The sequence below is a fragment of the Terrapene carolina genome, unplaced genomic scaffold, assembly GCF_002925995.2.
Source record: "Terrapene carolina triunguis isolate 2854851 unplaced genomic scaffold, T_m_triunguis-2.0 Scaffold130, whole genome shotgun sequence".
Classification (NCBI taxonomy): Eukaryota; Metazoa; Chordata; order Testudines; family Emydidae; genus Terrapene; species Terrapene triunguis.
The window spans coordinates 8,554,322-8,573,244 of record NW_020664481.1 but is presented as its reverse complement, the minus strand read 5'-3'; the positions used below and the strand labels follow the sequence as shown (position 1 = coordinate 8,573,244).

Below are 18,923 nucleotides of genomic sequence, written 5' to 3'. Positions count from 1 at the left end.
CCTCCCCGCAGCCACTCCAAAATGGCACACCTAAAATTGCTTCAGTTTGGCCTCATGGCGAATACAGCCATGAGTTCCCATCATACACCACTGAGGTAGTTGTGTCTGGTTCTAATGTAAAATATGTTGATTGGCCAGAATGATGTCAGTCTTAGGAGTACCACCTTGTAGATATGGTCCTTCCAGCGCTAATTCCTTATGGGGTGCGGGGTGGACAGGGAGGTATATCCAGAGTTTTGGAGCAATCTATATTGTAGGAGGGCAGGAGTAGGAAATGGGGAAATAATCTCTCCTTTAGTCTGAGCTCTAGAGGAACAAACACATGAATGTAGTGACCATTTCGTACTCTAACAAGGGCCCTTTTATCTTTATTAGCAACTGGCTGTAGAATAGGCTTGTTGCCTGTAGCAGGAAGCTGGAGCATAAGTGGCACTTAGCAGAAGGCAGAACCTTTAATGGGAAGGAAATGGGAAAATTGAATAATTGCAGAGGTCAAAAAAATGACCAGCAGTAGACACTCAATTAGTGTTTTGTTTGTCAACAAAACCAGTTATCCAAAGCTCCTTCAAAACAGGGGTCAGGAGTCCAAAAAACCCTTATTTCAAGCCGTATTAAGGACATGTCACTGAAAAGACTGCCATGTATTTATTTCCTTTCTCTGTAGATACTCCAAGCTGTCAGATCCTGCAAACTGGCTGAACATTAATGCCACAAACGGTCAGATCACTACTGCTGCTGTCCTTGATCGAGAGTCAGTCTACATTAAGAATAATGTCTATGAGGCCACGTTCTTGGCGGCTGACAACGGTGGGCTCAAGCTTCCCATTGTTCATGCTTCAATAATACTCTAATGTGATGCATTAACAGGAATGATGCCCTGACAGAGTTGTCAGTATAAGTTATCTTTTTCCCAGGTTTTATGGTTAAAAATGTGAAAGTGGGACAGGAAATTGCTGGAGTAAATTAAATGTGCACAGCATTCAGAGAGTGTTATTAAGGGAAAGTGAGGGCAAATGGAAAATTGATTTGGGAAGTTCTGTGTAGCAGTGTAGCCTATATCTAAGGATATACCAAAGGGGTCTGAGCTCCATGTGCTGCAAAACACAGCAATCTTCATTATCATCCAAAATCCGCAGCTGAGAACGTGTAGGAAACGTTCCATCAGGAAATCAGAAACCATTTGAGGGGACAGAGGGGATGGTATTAAAAAGAAACTGACCTGTTTTAATGTTAAGATGCTATAACTTCCTTAAAACTGTCTGTCTCATCTGATCTGATCTCTCTCTATCTGTCTACATTTCTAAAGTGCCCAGTCATCACCATAGTACCTAGTGTGCTTTAGTGCTTAGTGACCAGTACAATGCTTCTTCCTGGGATTAGAGAGAGAAGGTGGGGGAGGTAATATCTTTTATTGGGCCAACTTCTGTTAATGCAAGAGACGAGCTTTCAAGCTTACACAGAGCTTTTCTTCAGGTCTGGGAAAGGTACTCAGAGCGTGACTCACAGCTAAATACAAGGTGGAACAGTTAAGGAGTTAACACGTGTTGCAAGAAACTATTCAAAATGATGTGGACAGTTAACACCTCGAGTCATCTTCTTGAGATGTCAGGCTGAGGTCCTGAACTCTTGTAGTCATTAAAGATAGCACAGCACTTTTAATGAAATTAGTGGTGTCAACCCCGGTATCCTGACCCAATGCAAACTCGAGTGATTAAATTCTGCTGACCTACATCTCTCCTAGTTCCAAGGAGAGGCCAAAGATAAGCGAAGGTGGCTATGTTTGGAACTACACCCAGACACTGCCACATTATTATTTAATTTATTATTCCTTTAGATTTGGAGCAGCCTTTATGGATGCCCATTCCAGTGTCTGGGGGCTAGATTCACAAAAGTATTGAGCTGTTGCAAGGATGAGCCTCGCTTTTAGGCACCTAGAAAATCACAGGAACACACTGTGATTCACAAAGCCTGATTCGGGCACCCAAGCACCCTGTACAATGAAGGGGGAGAGATAGGTGCATTAGACTGTGATTCACCAAAGCCAGCACACTAGGCCGGGAGCCGCCTAAGATAGACAATGGGTGATGCTAACCAGAGGAGGGTGTGCTAAGCCCACCCGTCTCCCAGAGTTAGGAGCCTAAGAGCACGAAGGAAGTTAGTTAAACAGAAATCAAAAGGTACAGTGCCAAAAGTAAAACCCCTGCAAGCTGCATGGAAACTTTTTAAAGACACCATAATAGAGGCTCAACTTAACTGTATACCCCACATTAAAAAAAAGTAAGAGAACCAAAAAAGTGCCACCGTAGCTAAACAATAAAGTGAAAGAAGCAGTGAGAGGCAAAAAAGCATCCTTTAAAAAGTGGAAGTTAAATCCTAGTGAGGAAAATAGAAAGGAGCATAAACTCTGGCAAATGAAGTATATATCATTATAAATAAATATAATTAGGAAGGCCAAAAAAGAATTTGAAGACCAGCTAGCCAAAGACTCAAAAAGTAATGGCAAAAAATAAAGTACATCAGAAGCAGGAAGCCTGCTAAACAACCAGTAGGGCCACTGGACGATCGAGATGCTAAAGGAGCACTCAAGGACGATAAGGCAATTGCGGAGAAACGAAATTCATTCTTTGCATCAGTCTTCACGGCTGAGGCTGTGAGGGAGATTCCCAAAACCTGAGCCATTCTTTTTAGGTGACAAATCTGAGGAACTGTCCCAGATTGAGGTGTCATTAGTGGAGGTTTTGGAGCAAATTGATAAACTAAACAATAATAAGTCACCAGGACCAGATGCTTTTCACCCAAGAGTTCTGAAGGAATTCAAATGTGAAATTGCAGAACTTCTAACTGTAGTTTGTAACCCATTATTTAAATCAGCTTCTGTACCAAATGAGTGGAGGATGGCTAATGTGACACCAATTTTTAAAAAGGGCTCCAGAGGTGATCCAGGCAATTATAGGCTGGTAAGCCTGACTTCAGTACTGCGCAAACTGGTTAAAACTATAGTAAAACATATAGATGAACATAATTTGTTGGGGAAGAGTCAACATGGTTTTGGTAAAGACAAATCATGCCTCACCAATCTATTAGAATTCTTTAAGGGGGCCAACAAACATGTGGATAAGAGGGATCCAGTGAATATAGTGTACTTAGGATTTCAGAAAGCCTTTGACAAGGTCTCTCACCAAAGGCTTGTAAGAAAAGTAAGCTGTCATGGGATAAGAGGGAAGGTCCTCTCATGGATTGTGGACTGGTTAAAAGATATGAAACAAAGGGTAAGAATAAATGGTCAGTTTTCAGAATGGAGAGAGGTAAATAGTGTTGCCCCAGTGGTCTATAATGGGATCATTCCTATTCAACATCTTCATAAATGATCTGGAAAAAGGGGTAAACAGTGAAGTAGCAAAATTTGCAGACAATACAAAACTACTCAAGATTGTTAAGTCCCAAGCAGACTGCAAAGAGCTACAAAAGGGTCTCACAAAACTGGGTGACTGGACAACAAAATGGCAGATGAAATTCAATGTTGATAAATGCAAAGTAATGCACTTTGGAAAACATAATCCCAGCTATACATATAAAATTATGGGATCTAAATTAGCTGTGACCACTCAAGAAAGAGATCTTGGAGTCATTGTGGATATTTATCTGAAATCATCCACTCAATGTTCAGCGGCAGTCAAAAAAGCGAACAGAATGTTGGGAATAATTAAGAAAGGGATAGATGATAAGACAGAAAATATCATATTGCCTCTATATAAATCCATTGTATGCCCACATCTTGAATACTGCGTGCAGATGCGGTTGCCCCATCTCAAAAAAGATGTATTGAAACTGGAAAAGGTTCAGAAAAGGACAACAAAAATTATTAGGGGTCTGGAACGGCTTATTAATCAGGAGAGATTAATAAGACTGGGACTTTTCAGCTTGGAAAAGAGACGATTAAGGGGGGATATAATAGAGGTCTATAAAATCATGACTAGTGTGGAGAAAGTAAATAAGGAAGTGTTATTTACTCTTTCTCATAACACAAGAACTAGGGGTCACCAAATGAAATTAATAGGCAGCAGATTTAAAACAAACAAAAGGAAGTATTTTTTCACACAATGCACAGTCAACCTGTGGAACTTCTTGCCAGAGGATGTTGTGAAGGCCAAGACTATAACAGGGTTCAAAAAAGAACTAGATAAGTTCATGGAGGATAGGTCCATCAATGGCTATTAGCCAAGATGGGCAGGCATGGTGTCCCTAGCCTCTGTTTGCCAGAAGCTGGGAATGGGCGACAGGGGATGGATCACTTGATGATTACCTGTTCTGTTCATTCCTTCTGGGACACCTGGCATTGTCCACTGTTGGAAGACAGGATACTGGCCTAGATGGACCTTTGGTCTGACCCAGTATGGCCGTTCTGATGTTCTGCTAGCCATGCTCTGCTGTGAACCCTCTTTGGGGTTAGGCTTCTTTTTTCAAGAAGCCAGAGGGTTGGGGGTGGGGAAAGGGAAGGAGGAGCTCCCTCATAACTTTTAGCACAGTGGTTAGGGTACTCTCCTGGGTCTCCTGCATCCTGGTTGAGTGCCCTAGTCACCAGGCTACAGGTATTTCTCTCTCTCTGCCACAAATGGTTCTGTAACCTGCTCCACTGTGGATAACCACCAGTTATTTGGGTGAGGGAAAGAGAGAGCGCACACACATGAGCAGGACTCTGTAGCCTGGTGGTTAGAGCACTCACCCAGGATGTGGGAGACCCCTGATCCAGTCCCCCTGCTCCATTGAGTTGTTAAGTGTCCAGTGTAACAGCTTCAACAGGGAAGACAGATGGGGTCTCACCTCAGAATATCCCATAGCCCTATGGCTATGGTGCTCCCCTGAGAGATGGCAGATCCCTGTTCAAATCCTTTCTCTTCATCAGCTGGAGGGGGGACTTGAACTAGGGATCACCAACCTTCCAGGTGCATACCCTGGACTAAAAGTTATGGGGGAACCCCTATCTCTGGCAGCTTTGTGTGAACTTGCCTGGGCAGATGTACATGTGGCCTCTGACCATGCCTATCAGACTGGGCCCCACATATGAGTTAGGTGATGTATGCCTGTCTTCCTTTGGTTTGTGAATTGCTTTGGGGCTTAGGCGGGGAGATAGGTGCCGGGGTGCCTAGTGGGAGGCAGCAGAGTCAAAACATAGCTGCCTAGGGAACTTTTTACTGCAAAATCTTAGGTGGAACCTAAAACTGGGACGTAGGCACCTAAGTCTCGGGTTTAGGTGCCTAAGTACTATTGTGAATTTATGCCTGGGCACCCATCCCATGCTTTAAAATACCCAATACCAGGTTAGAATTTGTGGCTCTGATATCTCTCCGACCCCCATCAGCAGATTTGCTGGGGCTGCCGAACCAAAATGATTTTGCCTTTCCTGTCCCGCCGCAGACACCCCCCTTTAAAAGTTGACTGGGAGGGAGTTCTTCAGGCTTCAGCTCCCCACCTTCTCTCTTCTCTTGAGCCCTTATTCAGCAACTCCATGAGCTGAAATCTGAATTAATTCCTTTATTTTGAAAAAATAATCTGTTGCTGTTCTAGTGCAGCCATCAAAATGCATATACAACACCCCCTTATTTAAAATGCTGTTTTGAGTGCTTAGGGTAAGGGCTAAAGTTTTGTCTAGGTTAATTGACTCCTTTCAAATTTCTTCCTAAGTTCCATGTGCTGTGTCATCACATACTTATCAAAGCAGGTTTGGGGTTTTTTTCCTTCCCTGAAGGAAGAAACAACATTCTGTTTTGTTAAATCCTTTTGAACATTTTCTGTATGTGATTAATAAGCTGTTCCACTCTTTGGACATGATTTCTCCCTGAACTACAATAATGAGCTATTCACACAGGAGCAAAAAGTGCAGCTTCTATTTAAAAAAATCATAATCAGTTTAATGTTTTTATTTCAAGTTGTTTCCCTTATCAGCCTCCCCTCTGCTCCATCTAGTTTCAGGTGCTTCTGTGGGGGGTCCTCTTGGGTTGTCTGCCATTACACAGTGATAAAGAAGGGGTGGATGGTTCCCCAGCACCAGGTCACATAAATTCAGTTTAATTTGTTTCCGCCAGTACTTGTCAGCTCAGCGTTACAAGGCCCCAGGGAAACGTCCTTGTACATAGGAGGGCACTTTAAAGGCATTTGCCCTCTCCTGAATGGAGAAGACCCACCAGGCAGCAGATCTATGCATACTCTAGAAAATCCCTCCAAAGGTACAATGAAATGATAATGGGGAAGCATCACATTTTTTATTCACTCCAGAAGCTGCTGCCTGTGTTGAGCAGGCTTTTCCAATGCTGTTAGCTAAGACAGTGGTCACTCGCACTGTGGCTAGATGTAGAGTTGTCACCTCTACTCTTGCGTTTAGAGGTACCAAATCTTTTCCATACGAGCTCATTTCTATTTTAACTCTCAGATCAAGCCAGGGAGCCAGATTCTCCACTGAAGTAAAATGAGCTGTTTTGATTTACACCAGCTGAGGATTCAGCCCCATGATCCTTTTAGGACATCAACACCTCCCTGCCCTTTCCCCTAGAGTAGCTGAAACCATTTGAAACTATCTGTTTGGTAAAGGGAATTTCTATAAATTGTTTTAAATCATTATTATGACTGTTTTAATCTCTCCTGGGGTTGCTCCTGAATGCACTTCAGGGACATCAAGAACCATCTGAATGAGTAAATGGGCACAGAGACACCCACTTGCATGCATAAATCAGCATTTGTGCATGCACTTGCAAGTATCTGTTTTGCATGTGCCAATGCAGATTATTTCAGTCACGTCTGCATTACTGCCTCCTAGTATCGGAAGTTTATTTTAAAGACCCTTTAAAAATGTGTCCCTAAAGGTGCAGAAGCACATGTAGAGTCTGTAGTCAGTCCTAAAGATATTCTGGGCATCATGTAAACAGGAAAAATCACCTGCGCTTTTCCACAGAGGATACTAACAATGACTCTGTTGCATGTACAGCCTTAGTAGCCCCATGGGCTTTGCATCTCTCTGCAGCAAACTCCAGGGCTGATTAAGGGTGTTTGTTCTAAAGGAAGACCTATGCAGAGCTCCAGGGTGAAAGGATGGTGTCTGTGATAAAAGGTTGGGAGGGAGAATGAAGGAATCATGGGAGAGGGATTTTCAGGGCTCCACCAGGGACTTTGAGACCCCACAGTCAGCAAAAACAAACAAGGAGCAAGTCCTTGTTTGACAGAAGAAGTCCTAAACTTGTTTGATAGAGAAGTCCCAAACAAACAGAAAGCATCATGGAATGATGGGAAAAGTGGTGTTTTTTTAGTTTGTTTTATGCCAGCAGTAGGAAGAAGGGACTATGAATTGAAAATGTAAGCTTAAAAAAAATTACAGAGGCAGAGCTGTTTGAGAAAATAAGTAGTGTAGAGGCCTGGAACAAAACCGCCTGCAGTTCAGGGGTGGGGGGAAATGAAAAACACTGAACCATTTAAAAGAAAGCTAGCTGTTTTTCTTGCTAGAAGGGCGGTTATTGACGCATGCAGGGCTAGGAAAGCAGAAGAACCAGACCTTTGCGGAGGATTTCACAGGACAGTGACAGCTTTTAATCGTAAAAAGTAAAACAAAAACTAAGAGCCTGATCCAGATAACTTTACATGACGGAGCCTTACTCAGGCAAATAGTTCAACTGAAGTCAATGTAACTGCTCATCTGAGTAAGGATTGAAGGACTGGGACCTCTGTGTCAGGGAGATGCACAGCACCCCTGCTACTTGGAACAAGGTTTAGAATTGAAAAGGAGGAGGATATATTTAGTGGGACTATCTATTTTTGCATGGTTCAGGTAGAATCATAATGTGTTTTTGTGACAGTGACCGTCTGGCCAACACACGGGGGATTGAACCAAGGACTTCAGACCTAAACACTGGTGTCTCTCCAGCTTGAACTAAAAACATAAGACTGGCCATATTGGGTCAGACCAGTAGCCCATCTAGTCCAGTATCCTGTCTCCCACCAGTGGCCAGTGCCAGATGCTTCAAAGGGAATGAGCAGAACAGGGCAATTATCAAGTGATCCATCCCCTGTTGTCCAGTCCCAGCGTCTGGCAATCAGAGAGACTGTGCCTAAAAGCCATATCATCTGTGGACTGGACAGAGAGGGGGACACGTACACATCCTGACCAGTGCGTTACACTTCTTTTCATCCTTGACCCCGCATCGTCTTTCTTATTCCCCTCCCCCCACCCCGCTGTCTTGCTTCAGCCCTCCCGCTCTTTCCTCCCAAACAGAAATTAGTAAAAATTATTCAACCCCACCCTCCTACTGGTTTGGGGGTTGAATAAAATGAGATGCAGATCCTAGGTATGGTTTAGAAAAACTCAAACCTAACCCACCAGGTTATGCAGAATGAAACCATTGCAGTTTCAGCCCTTCTCTAGAGAACTGAGCCAAATCTGGAACCATTTATTTGACTGTCTCCCAACTTCAGGGCTTTGGAGAAAATGAGACCTGGACCCTGAACTTTGGCTAATTTTTACCTAATTCTGAACGTCTCTGTTCTCCTACCAACTAATTACTACGAATAGCTATCATGTTAATACCAAATGTCTTGCCTTAGGAACTCCTCCCTTCTTGTTAACTCTTCCTCCCTCTTACTGAATGACTTGCCTGCCCAGTATGATGGGGACACACTGTAACTACACAATTAATGTGGGAATTGTGTAACATGGGGTCTAGTGTAAAATCATGGAACAGCTCCGTTTTACTCAGTGGAACAAAACAGCATTTTTCATGAGAACTTGGCAGATTTTAATGATACCTCTTGCAAGATGTCACACAGGGACAAGGAAATCGCTAGGAATCTAAGGGGGAAACAAACAAAAAATCCTTCAGGCCTCATCCGTGCTTTTGTACATGGGGCTGTAAGGTTGTCCAAGGGCGTGGAAGCTAGCGTCGTTGTGCATGCCACTTCTTGTGCTGTATTTGTCATTACTCGTTTGACTCTGCCTCTCCCGTTCAGGTATCCCCCCAGCAAGTGGCACTGGCACTCTGCAGATCTATCTAATTGACATCAATGATAATGCTCCGGAGCTTCTGCCAAAGGAGGCACAGATCTGTGAAAAGCCAAACCTGAATGTCATCAACATAACAGCCGCAGATGCTGACATCGATCCAAATGTTGGGCCCTTTGTCTTCGAGCTGCCAAGTGTGCCATCTGCAGTCAGGAAGAACTGGACCATAACAAGGCTAAATGGTAAATGGGGCAGGCAATCCGGAGGACATTTGAAATCCTGTGCACTAATGAGGACCGTGTACAGTTTCAAACTTCCCTGCTTCTTCATCTGATTTTTTTAAACACATTATGCCCAACATTATAGACAAGATAGCTAATCAGAAATGATTTGTATCAGACCTGTAGCATAATTCTAAGAGCTTTGGCACTTGGCTTTTTTAATGCAGTTCATAATTATGAACAGTTATCAGGACTGAACTGGGTATAAATCATCCGTGATGGCCAAGGGGAAAAAAGCTATTATCAGTCTTCCTTATGTTCCAGGGTAATTGTCATGAGCCACAATCACGATCAATGTTCATTTCTCTGACCATAATTGCTTAAAGGCAGCCTTTTAATTTACCATGGAACCAGGCGGGCTAGGTAAGTGTGAAGATTTCCAGTATGTGAAGGATTTTTAAATTGCGGTGTGCAACCTCAGTTGGCTCTAATTGGCCCACTTACTGGCAGTTTCCGTGTAGAAGGAAAGGAATGGACATGTCATGGAGACTGAACTATCCTCTTGTCTTAAAAGCTGATCACTTCCGGCCAGGTTTGAGACACTCTGCCAGGGTGGCATGAGAAAGCTCCTTGTTCAGTGGCTGACAAGAGGGATTCAGGCTTGGCCTACACTTAAAAGTTAGGGCGACATCGTTGGTCAGGGGTGTGAAAAAACACACCCCCAAGTGCCATAGCTCTGCTGGCCTAACCCCCAGCGTAGACACAGCTGTGTCAACAGAAGAATGCTTCCGTCTATGCAACTGCTGCTGCTCGGGGATGTGGTGTTTTACAGTGACAGAAAAACCCCTTCCGTGTGTGTAAGTTGCGTCTCCACTATGGGGTTATGTCGGCATAGCTACGGCACCATACCTATGCTGGTGTAGTCTCCATAGTGTAGACATAAGGTACGTCTACACTACCCGCCGGATCGGCAGGTAGCGATCGATCTATCGGGGATCGATTTATCGCATGTAGTGTAGACGTGATTAATCGATCCCCGATCGCTCTCCCGTCGACTGCTGAACTCCAGCTCGGCGAGAGGCGGAAGCAAAGTCGACAGGGGAGCCGTGGCGCACCGTGAGGACGCAAAGTAAGTAATTTTAATTCGATCTAAGATACGTCGACTTCAGCTACGCTATTCTCTTAGCTGAAGTTGCGTATCTTAGATCGATTCCCCCCCCCCCCCCCCCCCCAAGTGTAGACTCTCAATCTCCTAAACTGCCAATCCAGCACCTCTTGCAGTCATTACATGTGTAGCAATAGAAAGGAAAGGCAGGAAGAAATAAGATGGTAGGATGTCTGGGATAGGGCTGTGCAAAATATTGGGGCAGGAGAGTATATAAGCAGAGCCCCAGCGTAGTGGCCCTGTTACAGCCCAGAACTGGGGAGGTGCAAAGCCATTTTATCACTGATTTCCCAAATCTCTCCAGCCAGTTTTCAACATTATCATCTGTGTTTCACTAGTTCCTTGCCATCAATTTTTAAATTCAAGCAACTGACCACTGGTTTACTAACGACATCAAGCAGGGTTAATAGTATAGTGAACTGGCATTACTTTGAAATGAAGCATGCGTGACGCATCTTGTTCATCCTGTTAGTCGTGGCAGGCTGACCATTCAACAAGACTTCAGGGAAACAGTCTGAAGCTCAAGTGGTTCAGATGTGGAGTAGGGTATTGTAGCCTGGTTAGCCTTTTTCACTGCGCTAATCTGATAGTGAAGTTTCCAATGTATCAGTATTGTTTTTAGCGCCCCTGTCAGAACTGCAGTCACCTCTCTGTCTGTTTCTGTTGCCCCCAGGTGACTATGCCCAGCTCAGTTTGCGAATAATGTATCTGGAAGCTGGCATGTATGATGTCCCAATTGTCGTGACGGATTCAGGGAACCCTCCCTTGTACAACACTTCCATCATTAAAGTGAAGGTGTGTCCATGTGATGAGAATGGAGACTGCACTACCATCGGGGCTGTCGCTGCAGCTGGCCTGGGAACAGGTGCCATCATAGCGATCTTGATATGCATCATTATTTTACTAAGTAAGTGTTGCACCAGGTAACGTGTGTGCAGAGATCTTACGTCAGAATCATTCTGATTGAAATGGAAGGTTTATGAGCAGATCCCTCCGGTAGATCACAGAGCAACCAAATTCCATTCTCTCCTAGAGATTTGACTAATTAACTGCACTTTAACAATTCAGCTGTGGCCAAGAAAATGGGCCGTAAAGCCAGGACTGTCATTTGAGGTGACAAAGTCTCCTTTTAAGTTAGCAGCTGCATCATCAAACAATATGAGAAGTAACAGGTTGGAAGCAAACTCTTGTGCAAAATATTTACAGTGAATCGTGGTCCACGTGATGCTGAACTTTAGACGCCTTTATTATTTATTTATGTATTATAGAGAATTGGTACCTGAGCAAAACAGAAAATATCTGGTGCCGGGCAGCCCACTCAAAACACCTCTGTGTCCATCCTTCTGCCAGGTTACCCTTATGTGACATTGTTCCTGGAAATGCTGTTGGCGAAAGAGGTACTCCTAGGATTGATGTAAAAGCATCAGTGTTCCACTTCCCTTCCTGCCCGCCTCCTCCCTAGTCTCACTCTTACATGCTGAATCTTTCAAGGTGCATACCAGCTTCATACAAAGGGTGGAAGGTGCAGACCACATTGCTGGTGATTCACTCCCCTGCATTCAAACCGCCATCACTACAATGTAAGCAGAATGGACTGAATCACTAATCCACAACACTTTGGCCCAGATCCTTAATGATACTTAGGCCTCTGTCTGCCTCTTTAGGCGCCTACGTCCATCATTTAGGTGTCATTTATATTTTCAAAGCTGCTGCTCAGCTGTCACCTAATCCTAGAGGCACCTAAGTCCGCTAGGTACTTAACATTCCTCCAGTCATCATTCGCAAGCCACTGAAGTGCTGATGCCACTCCCCTAGCTAATGAGCCACTCAGAGCCTTGGCTCAAGATGAAGCCCCACAAGCCCTGAAGTCAGATTCTCAAACCAGGCAGGGGAACGCCCGTCTTGCTAGCCAGACCCAATCCTACAGGTGTGCACTCAGACCAGACCTAACACCCGTTATGTGCCAGCCCCAGCATCAGCAGAGGCAGGCCACCAATAGGTGAAGGGACCGCAGAGCACCTGCACAAAAGACGCAGGCAGCAAAGAGAAATGTACGGTGAGCATGAGAGAGCTATTGAGTTTGAGCAAGAGACAGAGAGAGAGAGTCGGTTTCACCTGCAAGGGCATGTGTTTCCTAAACAGCTGACCTGGCTTAGGTGCCGAACTCCAGGAGAGGCGGTGTGGCTAAATATCCCAAGGAGAGGGCTTGGCTGTCTGCGGCTCATCAGCCAGGCACACCAGATAACCACATAGGCACCTAAGCTCCTCTCCTTGCCTCCTCCCCACTCCTCTCCTCAGCTTTTCACTCCTGGAGAGGTTACGCAGCTCCCCTACTGAGCCAGCTGGTTTCTGCAAGTCCCTTTCTTAGGCACTTAACTATCCCCATGCAGTGTATGGGGCACCTTGCTCAGAGCTGAAAATTCCACTAGGGTTAGGCATTGCAGTGCTGAGTGGAGCAGTGCCTCGGTACCTTTAAGGATCTGGGCTTTTGTGCTTCTATAAGGCCTGTCATTTGAGTATCCCAAATGGATTTGCAAACATTAAGTTTCACAATAACTTTGCAGATTAGGTGAGTTATATGATTAGACCCATTTTATAGATGAGTAAAGTGAGGCACTGAGAGGTTAAATGACTTGTCCAAGGTCGCACAGCAAGTGAGTGACAGAATACATAATAGCACCCAGATCACCCACCTGTCTGTCTGTCTATGGTGCATATAGGTTGCTGCTCGTGACATTTAAAAACCAAGTCCCTGACTACCGATTCCTGCTGTACCTATTTCAGGTGTTGGATTCCAAAAGAATGACAGATATTCCCATCACTTGTAAAAATTCAAGTTTGAAGAACACTCAGGAAAGATAGTTTAAACGTACATTGGGTTCTTTAAGACAAAGACGTAAATATACACCACCTCAAGCTGGCTGAACCAAGCAAAATAAAAATGTTCCAGCTCACATTTTTAAGAAGCGAGTGTACAAGTAGATCCATTCTTTACATCACTCCTTTGTACATATCTTTTTTTTAGACAGGAAACAACTTAATGATTTCATAACAGAATTAAGCTTGATATATCTGGCAAACAATTGTACTACTTGGCCCAGAATTTTACAGGTATTTAGGTGTTGTGCCATTCAGTATTGCAACACCTAATTAATTTAGGAGACTAAATCTCATTTTCAAAAGCTTAAATCCCACTGTCTTTCAGTGAGAGGCTCCTAAGTGCCTAAGTCACTTTTGAAAATGAGACGTAGGCACCTAACTCAGTTAGGCTGAGTGAAGCGATACCTAAATGCCTGTAAAAATCTTGATTTCTATCTACTATCATTTACTCCTCATGCAAGCTAACCACCTTCATTCATTTGCAGAGTTACAGTTTTTGTGGATGGTTCTAGGAATGGTAAAAATGGAGTTCTGTCGTTGGGTTCTATTCTAATTCAGATGCTCGCACAGCCCTTATCACTCTAGTATCTGAGCACCGTTGTCATATTGTCGGCAAGAAACATTTGCTATTCACAAGCCTGCTGCTGAAAGAGTTGAGAGGCTGTATCACAATGGTTTAAGGGGAAGATGCCCTGTTTCTAGCAGTGCCGTCATTCCTGGGCTTTCATGAGCACTAACATTAACTAAATGTATACACATTTAAAAATAAAAATGATATCATTATAACTTCAAGCAGGAGTTGGCACAGTAGGGACGGATAAAAAGAAGCACTGAAATGTACAATGAAGTAAATATTCATCAGGAAACGCAGGATGAAACTGTGGGACTCCCATTAAAGTTAATGGGAGTTCTGGTGCTAAATCACACTTAATATTTACCCCCAATGTGTTTAAATGGAGAGCAGACAGAGCAACTTATGCCGTGAATGCTGCCTAATATATATATGCTATGGTACATTAGGAGAGTGGGATTCCATTGGCCATACACTCAACCTTCTAGGGCTTGAGTTTCAATGATGGGAGCATACAGTTGTATATATAATTTATACATGCAAATGCAAAGGTGGAGCATTAAAGCAGGGTATTTGCATCTGCACATGCCCAGCTATGCACCTAATTGTCCTCGTGTGCATGGAAAAAAGTCTCATGAAAATGTGGTATTTGTAGAATAAAATGCAATGCAGATTTGTCACACTCATCTCTGAAAATCTGTCCCTTATTATCTACACAGGGTACAAAGGATTATCTGGTCCCTACATCTAAATAATTAATGTTTTTTTATGGCCACCTCTTCCAACATAAACATAAGCTGCAAGTACAGGGAGCTACCCCTGCATTTGCACATAGTGACAGGCAGTGGTGTGTCCATGCACAGTGCCACTGTGTGCAGCATGGCTGTCCTTTGTAAGAAGCAGGTGTGCTTTTTGCAGGTGCATGATGTGTGTGCGTATGCAGGCCTGATTTAAGCCCCATCAGATGAAATGTTGGCCTTTAATGTTGATTTCATAAAAAAGAATGAGGGCATAGTAAAACTTTGAACCAGAAGAAACAGACGCAGTAGACCACAAGACTTTCCTTTTGCTGCCTCCCGTATAAATCAAACTCGAAAGTGTGATTTAAACACTTGAAAATTCTATTGACTAAAATTAACTTCAGCTGACAGACACTTGATTTAAGATATTCCTTTTTCATTGTCAGATACATTAGCCCATTTTAAATTATGGTTTTTATTACAAAAGCTTATTTTTACATTCATTGTCATTCTAATTGACTTTTTTAATGTTCAAGAGCTGCAAAGGCCTCTATCAGTGATGAAAAATGTAATTTGTGATGAGAAGAGCTTTTCAGTTACATTGTCCTACTGTCTCACCTCTTTATTTTTAAAGATATATTTTATGCTGTGACCTCTGAATGATGGTGTGGAAAAAGGCACGTGTGATTTTTTTGCTCCGTAATTCCATTCTGGAGTCAGGCAGGTCAAGCTTTATAAGTCAGACCAAGCAATAGGATACACTAGATGCAGGAGTGGATTTACCATGAAACAAACCGTGCGGTGGCACGGGGCACCCAATGACAGGGGGACCCCCAAAATGCAGGACAAATATCTGACAACCTGCCTCTGAGTCAGTGGTGCAGCAGAGCTCAGACAGGCTGCCTGCATGCCGTGGCCGGGGGCCCCATGCCGCTCCCGGAAGCAGCCGGCTGCTGGCACGTCTCTGCACGCCCCTGGCGGGAAGGGGAGGCGGCTCCATGTACTGCCCCCACCCCAGGCAGTGCATGGAGACCCGCTGCCTCCCTACCCCCGAGGAGCGCACAGAGACGTGCCAGCAGCAGGGCTAATGCAGCCCCCTGCCCACTCTGCCTCCCTCCCTCCACACCACGCCACTCCCAGAAGTGGCCAGCATGTCCCTGAGGCCCCTGGGGTGTGTGTCTCCATGCGCTGCCCCTGCCCTGAGCACCGACTCCGCAGCTCCCATTGGGTGTGGGGGTGATGCCTGCAGGCAGCAGCGTGAGGAGACCGCCCTGGCCCACCCCGCCTGGGAGCCGCTGCCAGAGGGCGTGTGTGCTTGTCGCTTTGGGAGTCAGGCCACCCGAGGTTAGTGCCACCCCCCTGCCCTCCTCCCATACCCCAGCCCAGAGCCTGCACCCTGCACCCAACTTTCCTCCCAGAGCCCACACCCCTCACCTCTCACCCCTCCTCCCACACCCCTGCCCCAGCCCAGAGCCCGCACCCAGCACCCAAACTTCCTCCCAGAGCCTGCCCCTCGCACCCCCTCCTGCACCCCAAACCCCTGCCCCAATCAAGGTACCTCACTTTATTTTCATTTACTTCCCATTACTTATAATATAGGAGGAGGATGAAGAAAAAAGGAATGAAAAACGGGGTGGGAAATAAGAGAGAATGTTCTTTTTCTTGGCTGGGTCCCGAGGGGGTAGGGAGGGCAACAGTGAAGTTGCACACAGGACACCACTAACTCTCTAAATCTGCCCCCTGACTAGCTGACTAGGATACACTAGCTGTGGTTGTAAGAGGTAGAAAGTTTCTTTCTTTTACCTTGGTGCAATGTTTTTTTCCCTTCATACCTGACGTATTAGCTGCCAGGATAACACACTTGAGGAAAGAACTATGCAGTAAAAAATTGTGAAGGGTGAAGACAATAGATTTCAAGAAAAACTACATGCAGAGTTAAAATGGATCTAACAGTAGTAATACAGCTTCCCATTCTGTCGGGTGAATAAAAGGACGGAGAGAGAGAACGCACGACATCTGCTATTGACACTTTGAAGGTCTTTTCTTCAAGGTAGCTGTAAAGGCATTAATGGCACCGTTTTTCCAAAACGCGATGGAAAAGTAGCATTAAAAAAAAGACCCTGCTAACCATTATAATATTGTCTTTGTGTGCCAGGCAGGAAGCTTGTTGTGAGAGACTTGAAAAAAATGACAAGAAAAGGACTTCAGTCATCTGCTAAATAGTCAAGAGATTTTACATGAGAGATAAGAGTTACATTTTTTTCAAATTTTTATTTTACTCCAGAATAGATCTGGGATACGCTGTAAAGAAACACAGAACTATCTGAAAATAGTTCTGTTAGCTAGCAGGCAGGGATGGCAGGCAGTTGGCACACAATGGCAGTAATTAGTTGTCCAGTCCTCCTCTGTTCACTTCAGTGAATTCTTGTTGGGTATAAATACTGTAGTGCTCAGAAGAAAAGAAAGAGGAAGAACTCAGAGCTTCCTAACCACTTTAGATGAAAGGACATCGGATAGCTCGCCTTGATTGCAAGTCCCTTGGAGTCCACACAGCCCAAGTTTGTCTCATTTTCCCTCTTGTGCTCAGTGAAGTGATGCTGAGGCACCATGAGGAGACAAGGAGAAAAAATGTTTTAAAAACCACAGCGAGACAGAGCAAAATATGAAATGTTCATTCCCATTGCTCAGCTAAATACCCGGGGAGAGCTAGAGCCTCCAAATAGAATTTGAAAACCCTGCATTCTCCCTGCGGGTGTCTCTTCACTTGGGAAAAAGATGTGTTCTTAAGGCGAGTTAGCTAATATGTAAGAACTAACATAAGGTAAAATCTTAGTGAGGACAAGATGATCTGTGGTTTTAATATGAGTTAGCAGGGTGAGGCAAAGACTATAGCAGGGGCGGGCAAACCTTTTGGCCTGAGGGCCGCATCCGGTTTCCAAAATTGTATGGAGGGCCGGTTAGGGGAGGCTGTGCCTCCCCAAACAGCCAGGCGTGGCCTGGCCCCTGCCCCCTATCTGACACATACACACCGCTTCTCGCCCCTGACACCTTCTCCCCCCACCCCCAGGGACTCCTGCCCCATCCACCCCCCCGCCCCGCTCACTGTCCCCTGATGGCCCCCCTGGGACTCCTGCCCCATCCAAACCCCCTGTTCCCTGACAGCCCCCGGACCCCCTACTGCCCCATCCAACCAACCCCCCCTCCTTCCCTGACTACTGCCCCCAGGACCCCTGCCCTTCTCCCTGGCCCCTGACCGTCCCCAGACCCCCTGCCCCTGACTGCCCCCCACCACCCCATTCAACCCCCTCTCTCCTTCCTGACTGCCCCACCTGGGACCCCTGCCCCCATTCAACCACCGTTCCCCGCCCTCTGACCGCTCCAACCCCTATCCACACCCCTGTCCCCTGACCACCCCCCCCAAACTCCCCTGTCCTCTAGCCAACTCCCCCGACCCCTGCTCCCTTACCGCGCTGCTGGAGCTACAGCCGCGCCGCCCAGAGCGCCAGGACAGGCAGCCGCGCCGCCCGGCTGGAGCCAGCCACGCCACCACACAGCACAGAGCACCGGATCAGGCCGGGCTCTGCAGCTGCGCTGCTCCAGGAGCTCACAGCCCTGCCGCCCAGAGCATTGCACTGGTGGCGGGACGAGCTGAGGCTGCATGGGAGGGGGAACAGCAGGGGAGGGGCCGGGGGCGAGCCTCCCAGGGCAGGAGCTCAGGGGCCGGGCAGGAGGGTCCCGCGGGCCGGATGTGGCTGGCGGGCCGTAGTTTGCTCACCTCTGGACTATAGGGACCCTAGGGTGTATCTGAGTCTGCTAACTCGTGTTAAAACTACAAGCTGCCTTATCTTCACTAGAATTTTACCACATAGTAGTTAGCACATGTTAGCTATCACCAGTTAAGAACACATTTTTTCCTAGTGAAGATAATGTGACAGAGCCGTAATCTGATTGTTCTTTTCTCAGCTGTATATCAATTATTTGAGTAAAAACTAGAATAATGGTGAAGTTTTTTTAAAGCTAACAACAAAAGAGGTTGCATTACCTAGTGTTAGTGGAGACCTGTGAGAGTCCTTAGTGCTGCTAATGTGTCTCATTAGTTAATGTGATTTTGGAAATATAGAAAGCCTCTCCCACCCCCCACCCCAAAAAAAGAATGAGAATGAGTCCAAATTGAATTATATGGACTAATGTTATCCACCCCATTACATCCCTTCTGAGTAAATTGCAGATCATTAAGTGGGGGAAAAGATCACAGCAGTGTCGTCTTATAAACACAAAGGGCATTATTGTTCTGCCACTGAAAATCACCCACTCATGGGAAAGTGCTCGGCATTAGATTGTGGCTTGGTTGCTTCTTAACATCTTG

General features: G+C 45.4%; 1 protein-coding gene across 2 annotated transcripts in view; it reads left to right on the top strand.

The window, feature by feature from the left end:
- The window catches only part of CDH4 (cadherin 4), a 643,793-nt gene that overhangs the window by 614,121 nt on the left and 10,749 nt on the right, over positions 1-18,923 (top strand). For both annotated transcript variants that reach the window (XM_026652873.1, XM_026652874.1), the window contains 3 exons: positions 665-807; positions 8,989-9,222; positions 11,040-11,273. In XM_026652873.1, the coding sequence (XP_026508658.1) occupies positions 665-807; positions 8,989-9,222; positions 11,040-11,273 (611 nt within the window). The remainder of the gene's footprint in view (positions 1-664; positions 808-8,988; positions 9,223-11,039; positions 11,274-18,923) is intronic.